The 15831-nt window shown below is 50.9% G+C and overlaps 1 protein-coding gene across 1 annotated transcript in view; it reads right to left on the bottom strand.

Moving 5' to 3' along the window:
* The window catches only part of HK1 (hexokinase 1), a 71088-nt gene that overhangs the window by 50321 nt on the left and 4936 nt on the right, over positions 1–15831 (bottom strand). The window contains exon 2 of the mRNA XM_059899099.1: positions 1776–1938. Coding sequence (XP_059755082.1) covers positions 1776–1938 — 163 coding nt within the window. The remainder of the gene's footprint in view (positions 1–1775; positions 1939–15831) is intronic.

Raw genomic sequence — 15831 nt, forward strand, 5'->3', positions numbered from 1 at the left:
TTTGAGCCCCTCAACCCTGGAAATGGTGTGTGAAAGAGTGAGGGAGGGCACCTCCTGCTGACACATGGTCCTGGGAAGGGGAGCTGGTTTGCAAGCCGCGTTCAGGATGAAAGAGAAGGCATCTCTCATGGGATGTGCCAGCGCTGGGCCAGTCACACAGGATCAGGTGCCCCCCAGGCATAAGGCATCCTTCTGAGCTCTCCAAGCAATGCCAGAGCAGGGGCCCTGGGGGGCTGCCCACCCCACCTCGCCTCCCCTTCCTCTTTTCTCAGCTGACAGCAGGCACGGCCACACCTCTCCTACAGAACTCAACCAACCCTGTAAAGGCACAAATGCTCCTGGATGTGGATGCCATTCGGGGCTGGGAAAAAGCAGGAGCGAATTACAAAGCCAGAGGCATCAGAACAAAACCCAGGGGACACCACGGTCTGGTCACTCTGATGGCTAGAATCTCTTCAGCAGTCATAAAAAAAAAAAAACCTAAACTGCTGGTCACCAAGACCTCAAGGAAAACAAAAGGATAAAAGTGGAGTAGATTTTAAACAGTCAAGAAACATCAGAGATATAAGTACCAGTGTGTGTGCATGAAGTAAACCCCACCTGTGGCCACAGGGCAAACAGAGCACACGCCCTTCCTAGGTGTCCCAATCTTGTTCAGGACTTTAAAGGCCGGCTGCAGGCACAGCAGGACCTTTCCACTGCAGCCAGTCCTCCAACAAGCCGTGCACTCGCCCACCCTTCATAAACATCAGCCGCAACAGCTGCAGTTTTCCTGATGTCCATTTTGTCGGCTCCATATCAGATGCCCCAAATCGCAGCTTTAAACTAGTCCCCAGAGTAGGGAAGAAACACAACAGCAGGAGTGTTGTAAGGGCCGTACTTTCAGGCTATGGACTCACAACCCTAAGAGAAACCTGACTTTCATGATCTCTCTCCCTCCCTCTCACAAAGCAGGCGAACCCCAGCCTAGAGCACAGAACACGGCTCAGAGCAGGATTCCTGTGCGTGCGCTAAGCTGGGGCAGGCACAGCACCCACCCCCGGGTCAGCCAGACAGAACGACCTCCACTGAGCAGGCCAAGGCCAGCTGTGCCCTCCCAGCCTCCACTCTGCCAAGAGCCGGGGCTGAGGCCACTCCCTGGGGAGGGGGTACTGACAATCCCCAGGGAGCCCCCAGATCCCCACTGTGGGGCATGAGCCACACGATGCAGACCAACAGGATAATTTTTTTTTTTTCCAGTCCTACTCCTCTCACCATTTCTCTGCTTGAGGGGCTACCTTGACTTAGCATCTATGAAATTTGTACAAATGGGGACTTGAGTCTCCCCCCCGAGTCTGAGACCCACCTGGCCGCTACTTAACTGGGGTACTAAAAGGAGGCCTTGGTGCCCTGATGGAGAGATTCTCCTAACATGAACTCTTCATCTGTTCTGGAGCCATTCATGTTCTGAAGACATAAGAGTAACTCACACAGCATCTGTAAGATCCATAAACGCTACACTTTCTTACCATAAGTCACTAGACAGTCAGGCGGATGAAGGCAGGTCAGCATGGTCCAACCATGGTATCCCCTAGCACATGGTAGGATCTCAATGGACATACATTGGATTGATGGATGGATAGATGAATGGATGGATGGGAGAACAGATGGATGGAATGGTGAATGAATGAGTAAATGAATGAAAGATGAATGAACAAACAAATGAATGTAAGTTGGAAGGGTGGCTTCACAGAGCTTTCAGGCCTCACAGCCCAATCTCTGGGTGAGAGACTCACCTGAACCATCAGGAATGGACCTTACAAACGTTGGCAACATCTTGACCGTGGCTGTCGGATTAAAATCCCGGGAGAGGCCATTCTTCATCTCCTTTTTGAAACGAGCCATGATATCTAACAGAGTTTCATCAGAGAGCCGCATGGCATAGAGATATTTGTCGATCTGGAAGAAGGATGAGAAGGAAAGAAAGTGAGGCCAAGGCTGAGGAAGGTCGTTTCAGCTCAGGTCTGGCTGGGGTAGGACAGGGCAGGCAGCGTGAGGTTCCCGCCTGCCTAAGACAATCCAGCTCCCGTGGGCACTGGGACACCCATGTTGGCCCATCATTCAACTGTGATCAACCATGTCACCCAGAGCACGCTTGCAAATGCTCTGAGCCCCGGTTCCCCCCCTGTAAAATGAACCAGACACCTCCAAGGTCCCTTCCAATCCTTGAATATTACATGGAAGCTGCCCTTCAATCCCCAGGTACGTGCCAAAGGTACTTTAAGCCTCCACATGACTCCTTCCCTCTGTGAGAGGTGGCTGGCTCATCCTCACATGGATGGCAGTGCCACAGAACAAGGGCTCCAGAGCCATCTACCTGGGGTTCAAATCCAAGCTGCATCACTTACCAGCTGTGTGAACTTCAGTTTCCTCAACTGAAAAACTGAGATGATAAATAGAACGTATCTCACAGAACGTTGTAAGATCAAAGGAGACAGAGAAGCACTTAGAACACAGAAAGTGCTCAGTAAACATTAGCTATTATTAGCATTGTGAGGCAGTGGTGCTGGTGGGTTTCCTTGGGCACGGCTTCTAGGTAGGTGGAAACGGTGGACGAAGGGCTGGAGCCCTTCAGGACATGGGGCTGCAGGCCCAGAGCACAGAGACCTTAACCTCACTACCCCCAGCAGGTATGGGACAGCCCAAGTTCCCACGCCCGTGTGCCAGGGCCCATGTGCCCACACTTCCTGATCAGACCGCTCCCGACCCAACAGGACTAAACCAACCCGCTCCTCTTCCTGGGCTCCCCACTCTCCTCAAGGATCCTGGGCTCCTAACCTCAGGCCCCGTTGTTGTCATTTGTTGTTCTTCCTTCATAGTATCTTCCCGCTGACTCTCTCTGTTTACTGGGCACCTACTACATGTCTGGCTCTCGGTTAGACATCTGTCCTCATGGCGCCTGACCCTGTGGAGTTCACTGAAGTCTCTCTGTCTCACCATTCATTCTTTCTGCCACTCCCTGCCTTAGGAAGCCCCGATAACCATGTGCCTGGATTCCTGACGCCTGATGCTCATTCAGTGTAATGGTTTTCAATCTTCAATTTCTCTCCCTTCCAACCCATCCTCTACACCACGGCCACATTTCACTTTCTTTTTTTTTTTCTTTTTTCTTTCTTTATAAATTTATAAATTTATTTATTTATTTATTTATTTATGGCTGCATTGGGTCTTTGTTGCTGAGCGCAGGCTTTCTCTAGTTGCGGCGAGCGGGGGCTACTCTTCGTTGTGGTGCACGGGCTTCTCATTGCGGTGGCTTCTCTTGTCACGGAGCACGGGCTCTAGGCATGCAGGCTTTAGTAGTTGTGGCTCGCAGGCTCAGTAGTTGTGGCTCGCGGGCTCAACAGTTGTGGCTCACGGGCTCTAGAGTGCAGGCTCAGTAGTTGTGGCGCACAGGCTTAGTTGCTCCGCGGCATGTGGGATCTTCCCGGACCAGGGCTCGAACCCGTGTCCCCTGCACTAGCAGGCGGACTCTTAACCACTGCACCACCAGGGAAGCCCCACACATTTCACCTTCTTAAACTGGGACCCTGGTCACTTCACTCCCCTGCTCAAAACCTTGCAAAGCCTCCCACATTGGAGGCACCTACACTCTGCAGGTGTGGCTCCGGGCTCTCTGAACACCAGCCAAACCACCTCTACCATTCCTGGGAGGTGCCTGGCTCTCCTGTTGAAATGCCCTTCCTTCTCTTCCCAGCTACTCAAAGCTCACCTCCCCTTCAAGGTTCAAATTAAATGTCACCCCTCCTGCAGACGTCGAGACCCTCGGGGTGCAGATAACGCCTCCCTCAGCACTGATCTCTCTGCACGGTCCAGCCTGGATCATCACTTTCTACGCCTGTCACCTGGACAGTGTCTGCTCCATTCACCTTGACCTCCCGGTGTCTCACAAGCAGCCTCACACACGGCAAGTTTCTGGCAGAGGGACAGACAGATTTATGACCCAATGCGGATGAAAAGACCTTTGACGTGATTTGCTTCTGAGAATGGCATCTCATGCTCACTTTTCAGGGTGGCTGGAAACGTCCGACTCAAGGACACAGAGTCATTTCTGCATATTTTGGTCCTGGGCAGCCTTCTCGCTCTGGACTCCATGCCTCGTGCTCCCCCAGGCCCTGCCTGTCTCCTGTCTCAGGGACAATCAGGGCACTGGCAGAAGTCCCCCAGTGTCCTCTGTGGCCAGAGACAACCCTGCCCCCACCCGCATCTCTTCTACCGCAACTACCTTTTCCTTTCCCCTTCGGGAGAAAGCAATGCAGAGAAGGACGATCAGAAACCGCCGAGAGCTGAAAGAGAAATGGCCAGAACACAGCCCTAGGAGAAGACATGCTCCGTTCTACCCCCAAGGCTGGCAGCGCTGATCAGCAGCCCTTGCTGTCACCACGCCCACGTGCTGGTCGGGAGAGGCAGTCACACGTGCACGAGCAGCCACAGAAGCACACGGAGGCTACTAAGCACAAACTGGAGAAGGATACTGGGAGGGGTGATGTCAGAGAGTGCGTCCAGGCACAAACAAGAGCGTGTGTGAAGGCCAAAGGTGAGGGAGGGAGGGTGGTCTGTGGGATGATGGAGCACACACTGCAAGAAGTGAAGCAACTGGAAAGACTGCCAGGAGCTAAGCCTGCAGGGTCTTATCCACTGGGCGAACAAATTTAGACTCTAAACGTGACTCTACTGAGTGTTCAACAGTGAGACGTGTTTCAGGAAGCTCAGGCTGTGCGCTGGGGAGGGGACGGGCGAGCAGGAGCAGAGCAGTAACAGTCACGGCGCTGCTCTGGCATTTGGACATGTTTCCACTACCACGCTCCTCACCCTACATCACGATTATCTGTCTATTGACCTGCCCATCTCCTCCGATAACATGTGCGTTCCCCAGGAAAGGAAAGACGGAAGAGACCTTTGCCTGGCACAAAAGAGGAATTCAATGAATGCCGGATGCTAGAATAATACTTTATAATTACATCAAGGTTTACCGTATATCAAGCGCTTTCACATCCAATATGTCATTTAACCTTCAAAACGACCCTGTCAGGGGGACATTCTTTTTTTTTTCTTTTTAAAATTTATTTATTTATTTATTTATTTTTGGCTGCGTTGGGTCTTCATTGCTGCACGCAGGCTTTCTCTAGTTGCAGCGCACGGGCTTCTCATTGCAGTGACTTCTCTTGCTGCGGAGCATGGGCTCTAGGCACATGGGCTTCAGTAGTTGTGGCTCGTGGGCTCTAGAGCGCAGGCTCAGTAGGTGTGGCGCACGGGCTTAGCTGCTCCGCGGCATGTGGGATCTTCCCAGACCAGGGGTCGAACCCATGTCCCCTGCATTGGCAGGTGGATTCTTAACCACTGCACCACCAGGGAAGTCCCAGGGGGACATTCTTAATCCCCATTCTACAGTTGTAAAAACTGAGGCTCCAAGAAGCTAAGTGATTAGTTCGAAGCACACAGCCAGGGAGTCAGGTCTCATACCTGAGAGTCTAACACTCTCCCTACAACCGTCCCCATCCCTTGGAGAAGGCCATTCCCCCTACCGTGTGGAGATCAGGCCCAAGCAAAGCTGCTGAGATTTTCCAGCTGGACAGGGAGAAACTTCTAGAAGAAGCAGGGCTCCACAGCCAGCCTGCCTCCTAACTCAAGGCGCAGCTCAGCACAGGGACAGTGATTCCGGAAACCAGATGTTGTTAGGACAGCCAGTCACACCCGAATAGAGGCAAGAAGCTCAAACAAGAAAACAGGCTGGGGATATAGAAGACGAGCTGGCCCCCCAGCGTAGAAGGAAGGAGGGCTTTCCCCCTCTGGTTCAGGTTCATGAATCATCACGTGGTACAACTCCTCTCAGAAGAGATGTGGAAATTGGGGCCAGAAGGAGGATACAGCTTAGGGCAGAGCTGGAACTGACTTTGAAGCCTCCTGGATCTCAGGTGCATGAGAATAAGCCAAGGGGCACCCCTCCTGATTCTCAGGAGCTCAGGAAGGGCCTTTGAACGGCATAGATCCTGGGGCTGGGCTGCAGGTACCCCCCAACGCTACCCAGCCAGGCAGACACCTGGTGCAGGGCTCAGCAGATCCACCCCATCTGGACTGTGGCCCTTTAAGCAGCCCAGGAAGCGCTGGAACAAGAGACATTTGCAGAACACTCCCAGGGGCCCAGAGTGCCCAGCACCTCACTGAACAAGGGGCCTCTTTCCTCTCATTCAGACTAGCCCTGCCTCCCAGCTGGCCGGGCTGCCCCTGTCCACCTGGGAAAGAAGCTGGGAAAGGGTGGTGGGTGGAAGGGGGTAGAAAGGAAGGGTGTCCTCCTGCCCATTTGCTCCAGAACTCTGCAAGAACCCCAGTATAAGAGCTGCTTTTCTTATAGAAGGTTGGCCCAGAAGCCCAGGAGGGGAGAGATGGGGGAGAGATGGAGGAGGGATGCAGGGCCGGAGAAGGACAACTTCGGGCTTTGGGAGGTTTGGCCAAAGTCTGTGGTCCTTTCGGCATTTCTATTTCCTTCCATCCCCTCTCAATAGCAACTCCAGATCTTTTCCTCTCCCCTCTCTCTCTCTCCCTCTCACATTTCCACAATCCTTGCTCTTCTCTTAGGACGCTGCCCCAAACTTTGCTGCTCTGGCCAAACACTGGTGCCCAAAGAATCCCACCTGTGCCTCCAACACCCAGCCCTACATTTTGGTGACAGGAGGGCACAGCACCTCTTCTGGTGGGCTTCAAGCTGCAAGCCTTTGGAACATCTGTCATAGGATGTCTGTCACAGACAGAGACAGAGGCTTCCAGGAGTCTGTGATAGGAACCCCCTGGGCTCACTTTCACACATGGTGTCTGACACAAGCATTCAGGACTTGGTCAGACTGGGAAGGAAATGGGGGAGGTGCCAGGGTCCCAGACACCATATGGTGAGCTGGGTCCTGCAGACTCTCGGCTCAGACTGAGGAGGACCCTGTCCAGCCCCCAGGGCATCTTTCACCACCACCACCCCTCCCCCCAACCAGGGGAAGAGCCCTTCTCCCGAGGGTGGGAGCCAAGGCGGCTGCACGGGGCAGGCACTGGTGCCCTACTACTGTGCAAATACTGGTCCTGGGCTGTCCCTCCTGTGGACCAAGAGGGCCTGGAAGCTCTCATCGGCTCCAGAAGCAGGAACACAGCAGAGGCAGGAGGAGATGTCAGAAGAGAACGCAACCTCACCAAGCCCCGCTGGCCCAGAGCTGTCGGGCCAGTGGAAGAGCCCAGTGACCCCGCACTGGTCTAACCTCAAACATTTCTGTGCCCGACCCCAGCCCCACCTCCTGCTCCCAACAGACACGTATGAAAAAGACAATTCAAGACTGGACATGCCCAAGTAGACAGGCTGGTCATGGCAGGAGGCTCCGTAACCACTGGTGACCCGGGCACTCTGACCCCCTGTGGGAGGGGGAACAGCCATGGAAAATTTTCACTCCCTCTCTCGTCCATTCTTCCGTGAGGATCAAGAACGAGGCAGAGCAACAGGTGTGACTGAAGTTGATCAGCACAGGCCTATGAAGTGAACGTTCCAAGTGAGACATTTTACTTGCAAAGGAAATTGGGGAGCTGGCAGTGAAGCGTTAAGAAGGGCTCTTGCTTAAGGGCAGGGCAGAGATTTCAACATCAGATTCACTTCTCTTTCTTAAGGAGACTGACTCAGGAACGAACGGGTCCAGGGGGATTAATATTATTTTAATAAGAGCTCACGTGTGCAGAGGGCTTTGCTATTTATACACACAACTTTCACATACCATATCCCACCTGGACGGCATACAAAGAGAAGCAATGAGCTCATGGATGCCAGGGGCCTGGCATGAAGCAGTGCCTAATATGTTAGTTCCCCTTCTCCCGGCACAGAAACCCAGCGAAGTAGGCGGGAGAGATATCGTTATCTCCATCCTGTAGTCGAGGAAACTGAGACCCATGACTCACACAAAGTCACATGGTTTATAAGTGGCAGCTGGATCTACATTCCAGGTCTTCTAACCCCTCATTTTGGTCCTTTCTTACATGATGGGAAGAACACAGGGCTATGGATGAAGAGAACTGGGTTCAAATCTAGGACCTGCCATTTATTAGCTGTGTGACTTTGGACAAGTTACTTAACCTCTCTGAGTCCTGATTTTCTCACTTTTAAATGAGGATAATTATACTTTCTCCTCAGAGAGCTATTCGGAGAATTTTAATTATGTGCCAAGAACTCTTCCCACACTTCCATCGAAATGACGGAAAGGGAATCCATCTCCCTCACTCCCCTGTCTAACTCATAATCACATATCCCTAATTCCTTTTACCTAAATACCTAGAGAAATGCATTGATTACCAAATATTACTGACCCATTTTGTAGAAAAGAAAACTAAAGGTAGGTGGTCATTTGCCTGAAACCATAGCAAATAAAAGATTCTCACAAAAGTCCTCTGAAACATTTGGATTGTTTTATTACTTAAAAAAAAAAATAACAGTACATTATAGTAGCAATAAGTAATATACACTCATTATTAAAAAGATTCGAACAATACCTAAATGCACAAAAGTAAAAAGTCTGAGTTCTTCCCTCAATCTCACCAGAGAAATCCCTGCTAAAAGAGCTTTATGTTCTAGGACAGTTTTCCTACCTAAACAAACATTCATACATACAGGGCTTGGGTTTTTTTGTATTTCATTTTACAAAAAATTGGATCATATTATAAACAGTTTCTCCCTTGAAACCTTAACTCCTCCTCTATTTCCTCAGGGAACTGCCTCTAAGACTCACACTAACAGCCATACTTAGATTTTCTCAGGACCCTGCCTGGCTCAATGATGGGGCACGGACTGGGCAGTACAAACACCTGCGTCAGACTCCAGCTTTGCCATCCTGCAGGCACCTCAGTCTTTCCATCTGTAATGTCGGTGTGTTCACCTGACTTTGACCTATGAAGGCCTCTCTACTTTGCACAGCACTTTCACATGCTGGTCCTTAAACTATCCTGTCCAGAGAAGCAGGGCAGGTGCCATCATATTCAATGAGCTAAGGAAAAATTAGAGGCTAGAGAGGTTATTCGAATGGCCAAGGTCAACTGGCCAAGGTCGACTGACCGCTGGTCAGCAAGAAAACCGGAGTAGACACCAAGTTCCTGGTTCTGTGGTCCTTCCTCAGTACCTTTCTTGCTCAGGCCAGGGCGAACCCAGGCCCAGGGCTTCCGAGAGCAGCGAGACGTGGGAACATGGTGGCATTAATGCCACAGCTCCATCCACTGCGGGAGCAGCATAGCTCCCTTGCCTTGCAGAAAGCACGCTGCTCCAGCCTGATTACTTTGGAAGCCTCGTTCAGCCTCCAGCAGCTACCAGGGATCTGAACTGCTCATTTCCCCTTTCACACAATCCTGGGAAGGAAGTTCAAAGGCCACAGCAAGCCCCAAGGTCCTGGCCCGATGGGACCCTCCGCCACGGTGGGTGCCATCCCAAGCCCTCCTCCTGCAGGTCCAACCCTCTTCCTGCCTGCCCAGCCCCACCTCACTGCCAAGGGTGTCGGTCCCAAGGAACCTACCTTTCTATCCTGCTTTTGGCAGCTGGTACCTGAGCAGAGAGGGCACTGGCCACAAGGAGAGACATTTTGGACCCTGTGGGTTCCCTACCAGGATCATCTGCTCCCGGCACCCTCCTGCCTTCTGCACCCCCGACGGTCCTTCCCCGCAGATCCACCTCTATTACTCGGCTGGCTAGGCCTGTAACTGCCTCTCTGCACTCCACTCCACACCCACCTCCTCCGAAGGGGGTACCATGATCCGCCCGCCCAGCACCAGCTGCCGCTCTCCTTGGCATCCGCTCGGCCGAGCTACGTAGGAGCAATCTGCCCGCGCCGCAGCAACATGTGCATGGTGCACGCCTCCAGCTAGACCGTGAGTGCCAGGGGTGCAGGGGCCATGCTTCCAGGTTCCTTGTGTCCCCACCCCCTCAGGTGGCTGCTCTTCTGGAGGGCAGGAAGGCCTCTGGAGACGCCTGGCCCGGGAGGTCTTCTCGGAAGGGTCTGCTGGCTCAGATAAGGCCGGAGCCTCCTGTCCCCTGAATGACCCAGCCCTTCTCCAGCACCAGCCCCTCACTTCAGCCTCCGGGCGACCTGCGTGGAGCCAACAGCCCCTCCCTGAGCGATGGAGAGTTCCAGGCGCTCTCAGACTCCTGCTTCGCCTCACAACATCTGCACCTCAAGGCCCAAGGGGACATATGAACGCTCTACAGATAATCAGGAGCCTCCACTCTTCAAGGCTCCCAGAGACTGTGGAATATCTGAAAGAGGAAATGTGTTTGGGAAAATAAATTCCACTCTAGAGGCGTCTCAGTGAAAGCCGTGTGTGCGAATATCCGCAAAGCATCAGGGGTCCCTTCAGCATGTTGAAACACTATAAGGGGAGGTTTCCTTTCCCCAGTCCCTTTTTCAAAATTCAGACACAGCTCTCGGTGCCTTATCTATCATTTAATTGATGCTTCTGAACTGTTAGTTCCATTCAGTGAGCATGGACGGAACACCTATTAAGCACCATGGACTGTTCATACAACACTTCTGTTTAATCGCAGCAAATCAGGAGGAAAACGGGATCCCCATTCTTGATGAGGAAACCAAGGTTTTGGGAGCTGAGATGTAACAGTCAGCAAGGACGGGCCCCCTGCTGGGCACTTCCACCTGCCCTGATGCAAGCGGCACACTGGCAGGGCGGGCGTTATCAGCCCTGTTTCACACGAGAGGAACCTGGGGCCGTGAAGCCAAGCGAAAGGCCCGAGCATCCAGCACCCAGGGTGGCTCTGGCTTCAGACCCCAACCCCGGTGCTCCTTCCCTGCTTCCCCAGACTCCTCTTGCTAGGAGGACCGCAGAAGGCCGTGAGGTCATGCCCAAGGTCCTCCTGGTGACCTTGGCTCCCGCTAAGAGGCACTTTCTGCTGGTGAGAGACCAAGCCCTTGCCCAGACGAGAACAAAGCTGTCACACTGAACTAGCTAAAAATAAAGGAGGTACCCAGTCCCTCAAGGGGAACAGAACAGCCCTGGAATGTGGCGGGGCAAGAACAACAGGCTTCATTCTGGGCCTTGTGGTCAATGGCTTGGGCAGGGCCAGGCACCAGACTCACAGTTCCCAATGTGCCAGGTCCAATAATATCCAAAATATTATTCCCACATGTAATTAATATTTTTTAAATGATCAATGAGCGATTTTATATCTTTGTCATACAGAGTCTTCAAAATCCTGTATTTTATGTTCAACAGCACATCTCAAACCAGACTTGCCACATTTCAAGTGCTCAAGAGCCACACGTGGCTGGTGGCTACTGTTGTGGACAGCAGGGCTCTAGCACTCCAATCACATCCCCATCATGGGAGCCTTGGGTGATGATTTCTGCTGGGAGCCCACTGCAATGCACTGCTTTGGAAGCCTTAAGCCCTGGACCGAAGTCCTGGATCTGCATGCACAGTGAGAGCTGCCTACTAGTGTCAGACAGACCTGTGTCTTCATCCCAGCCCTCTGTTCTCTGGCCACCAAAGATCACATCACTTCCACTTCCTGAAGCTTGCCCGCCCCACATGTAAGATGCAGGAAGAAACACCTACACCCAAGCTTGCCAGAAGGACTTCACTAAATCAAGCATGTAAAAGTATATTGAAAGTGGAACAGAACTTTGCAAATGTGAGTTGGTATCTTTGTTACAAGGATGGCCTGCAGTCTCCAACTCGACTCACCCCACCCACCCACAGAGGGTCCCGGAAGGCACCAGTGGACATTAGAGAAATGAGATCAGACTGAATAACAAGGCTGAAGGCAAACCCCACGTGTCAACCAATCAAGGAACTCAGCTGCTTACAGTAGGGCCAGGCAGAGGCTGGGAGAGAAAGCTAGAATAATAATGCCTTATAGGGAGCATGGGGAGGTCTTGCAGGGTAAGCACTGGCCTCCCCAAGTGTCCTCTTTTAATTGCAAACAGGATAGAGGGAAGGGGACAAATGGAAAGGGTACAGAGAAAAATTTGAAAAACAGAGAAAACCCCTAACATTCACTGTAAAAGACTTTATTGGGTCAATTTCCTGCCCAAGTGGAGGGAGTTGGTCAACACTGAGCAGCTTGTGGGTGGAGGGATGGAGGGTTGGGGATGGCAGGCACAAACCAGTGTGCTGGTGCTGGGGAGGATGGAGAGGATGGGGAGGAAGGGGAGGATGGGGAGGAGGGGGAGGGTGAAGAGGATGGGGAGGAGGGGGAGGATGGGAAGAATGGGGAGGAAGGGGAGGATGGGGAGGAGGGGGAGGATGGGGAGGATGGGGAGGGAGGGGAATGGGAATCGGGGGAGTTTGGAGGGTCTTGTGCCCAGCTCTGCCCTGGCCCTGGCTCTTTCCTTCCTTGAATCTGTTTCCCTCAACAACAAAATCAGAGTTGGATGTGTTATGGTGGAAAGAACATGGGTTTCTGAGTCAGAGGACCTGGTAGTGTTTCTGTCCCTATCACTCATGAGCTGTGTGGTCAGCAAGTCACTTCACTACGTGGGGGCCTCAGTTTCCTCATTTCTAAATGGAGATGATGCCTTCCCCAGGTGGACAGAAGCAGGGGCTCTCCCAGCAATTCCACTCCTACACACATACCCAAGAGAAATGAAAGCACATGTCCACACAGGGAAAACTGTTCACATCAGCATTACCATAACAGCCGCAAAGTGGAAACAACCCAAATGTCCCTCAACTAACAAATGCGTAAACAAAATATGGTATATAGACACAACTCAATATTATTCACTAATAAAAAGAACTGAAGTACTCATACATGTTATAGTATGAATGAACCTTGAAAACATGCTAAGTGAAAGAAACCAGACACAAAGGTCACACATTATATAATTCCATTCATATGAAACGTCCAGAAGAAGCAAATCCATTAAAAAAAAGAAAGTAGATTAGTAGATACCAGGGTGGAGGGAGCAATGGGGAGTGACTGCTTAATGGGTATGGGGTTTCTTTTGGGGGTCATGAAAATTTTCTGGAAATAGATGGTGGTGATGGTTGTACAACCTTGTGAACGTACTAGACACCACAGACTTGCACTCTTTAAAATGGTAAGTTGGGCTTCCCTGGTGGCGCAGTGGTTAAGAATCTGCCTGCCAATGCAGGGGACATGGGTTCGAGCCCTGGTCCGGGAAGATCCCACATGCCACAGAGCAACTAAGCCCACGTACCACAGCTACTGAGCCTGCACTCTAGAACCCACGAGCCACAACTACTGAGCCCACATGCCACAACTACTGAAGCCCACGCACCTAGAGCCCGTGCTCCGCAACAAGAGAAGCCACTGCAAGGAGAAGCCCATGCACCACAACGAAGAGTAGCCTCCACTCACCACAACTAGAGAAAGCCCGTGTGCAGCAACGAAGACCCAATGCAGCCAAAGGTAAATGAATTTATTAAAAAAAATTTTTTAAATGGTAAGTTTTATGGTATGTGACTTATATCTCAATTAAAAAAAAAAAAAAGCAGGGGCTCTGCCAGCAGACTTAATGCATCTGAATGCTGGCTCTTCTGTTTATATCTGAGCCTCAGGGTCCTCATCCAAAAGTGGCGATCATAAGAGTACCCACCTCACGGGGGACCTCTGAAGATGTAATGCCTTTGGTGCAGCAAATGTGAGAGGCATTATATATGTTGGCTTCGATTAGTATTGTTACTATTGATGATTAAATAAGACCCATTTTAGGAAAGAGAGGCCCCTAGTAGGCATTCAGTGCACCCTTCCCTCCAAAGCCCCCTCAAGGCCTCGGGGGTCTGCGAGCCTGTAACCAAGCATGCAATCAGATGAACGTGATCTGACATTTTCTGCCTCCCCAGGGACTGCATTTGCAAAGGGCTGGGCTGCAGACTTCACACTGCAGTGTGCCGGGGGAGGGGGGGGGGGCCAGGTGGCGCACAGCCAACCTCTCCTTTTTTTTTTTTTTTAAGGAAATACTGTGTTTATTAATTTTTTTTAAATTTTATTTATTTATTTATTTATTTATTTACGGCTGTGTTGGGTCTTCGTTTCTGTGCGAGGGCTTTCTCTAGTTGCGGCAAGCGGGGGCCACTCTTCATCGCGGTGCGCGGGCCTCTCACCATCGCGGCCTCTCTTGTTGTGGAGCACAGGCTCCAGACACGCAGGCTCAGTAATTGTGGCTCACGGGCCCTTTTGCTCTGCGGCATGTGGGATCTTCCCGGACCAGGGCTCGAACCCGTGTCCACTGCAATGGCAGGCATATTCTCAACCACTGTGCCACCAGGGAAGCCCCACCCTCTCCTTTTACGGAAGATAGTCTGAGAGAGGCTGCCGGCTTGAGCTTTCTGTAATAGAGAAACGTTTAGGGGACAGATAAGCCAGCCCTGCCCCAGTCAGATCCACCCAGGAAGAGAGTGTGTGCAGGCAAAAGCACACTTGTTTGTTTTAATTCCCAGAAAAGTTTAACGGATTCATGCTAGAGCACAAGGGGACACAGAGCGCCCTCACAAGCCTGTCTCTGTACGCCCTACCCCGCCACCTGGGCACTGTGCTAACAGCCAATGGGGTGGGCACTGCTCACAGTGAGCTGTCAACCTCACTCAGTAATACTCGGCAGCAAGGGCTCCCCTTCATAAGGTAAACTAGGAAATGGCTAATTTTAAGCCAAGCTCAAATGTTGTATGTGAATGGAAATGGCTGGGAAGAAACAGTTTCTTTCAAAATTACCTATTAAAAAATGTAAAGGTTTTATTGTAACCAAGCGTTGGCTGTGGAACCATATGAACCTGTACAAACTTCTGACTGGACTGGGACCTGACATGACCACGGAGGCAATTTGGCAAAATCTTAAAAGTGGGAAGATGCACTCACTCCTCCACCGAGCAATTTCAGCCCTAGAAACACAGCCTAGAGCAACTTACGTGTGTACAGAAGGATCATGGTGGCACTGTCTGTAATTTGAAAAATCAGAAACTCAAAGGCCTACCAAAAGAACAGATAAATTAGTTTGGTGTATTCACACAATGTAAGGGCATACGGTAGTTTAAATTGATGAAACAGAGGTATACAGATCAACATGGAAGAATGTCAAATATACAATGTTGAGCTTAAAAAAAGCAAGGATACAAACAGGATAACACCATTTACAAAAGGTTAAAGCCATATAAAGTAACACTACATACTGTTCATAGATATATGATATGTAATATAAATATTAAAACATGCAGGAAATGATAAACACCAAATTCAGGACAGAGGTCACCTCTGGGAGGAGAAATGAATGTGACTTGAAGACGGGCATAGAAGGGGTTTCAGTCATGTCTGTAATATAATTGTAATAGTGTCTGTTACCTCGCAAGCTGAGGAGTGGATACACAAGTGTTTGTTATGTTAACTTCAATATTTTTTACGCACCTCGAATATTTCATAATAAAAAATTAACTCATATGTATTGACTTGTGGGGGAGAGAATTAAAATACAGATTCCAAGTTAAATTATTCAAATCAACAAAGATGGGTTTTTCTCCTAAAGGAAAGAAGCAGAGGGAGCAAGAATGGCCCTCTGGATGCCATTCCAGATTTTCTGAGACCTTGAGAGTCACTCATCTCCTCTGGGCCTCCAGTCAGTCCCTGTTTCTAAATGGGGAATAAAATCTCTGCCTTCTGTCCACAGCACACAAGGCAGCAGGATGTCCAGGGGAGGAGCTGCGAGGGGGAGGGAGCTGCCCTGGGAGCTCAGGGATAATACTTCCTGTCGTGACATCATCACTCAGGTTTCTGAAAGATCAGATGAAAGCATACACATACACACATGCATGTTAGTGTGTCCA

The sequence above is a fragment of the Balaenoptera ricei genome, chromosome 16, assembly GCF_028023285.1.
Source record: "Balaenoptera ricei isolate mBalRic1 chromosome 16, mBalRic1.hap2, whole genome shotgun sequence".
NCBI lineage: Eukaryota > Metazoa > Chordata > Mammalia > Artiodactyla > Balaenopteridae > Balaenoptera > Balaenoptera ricei.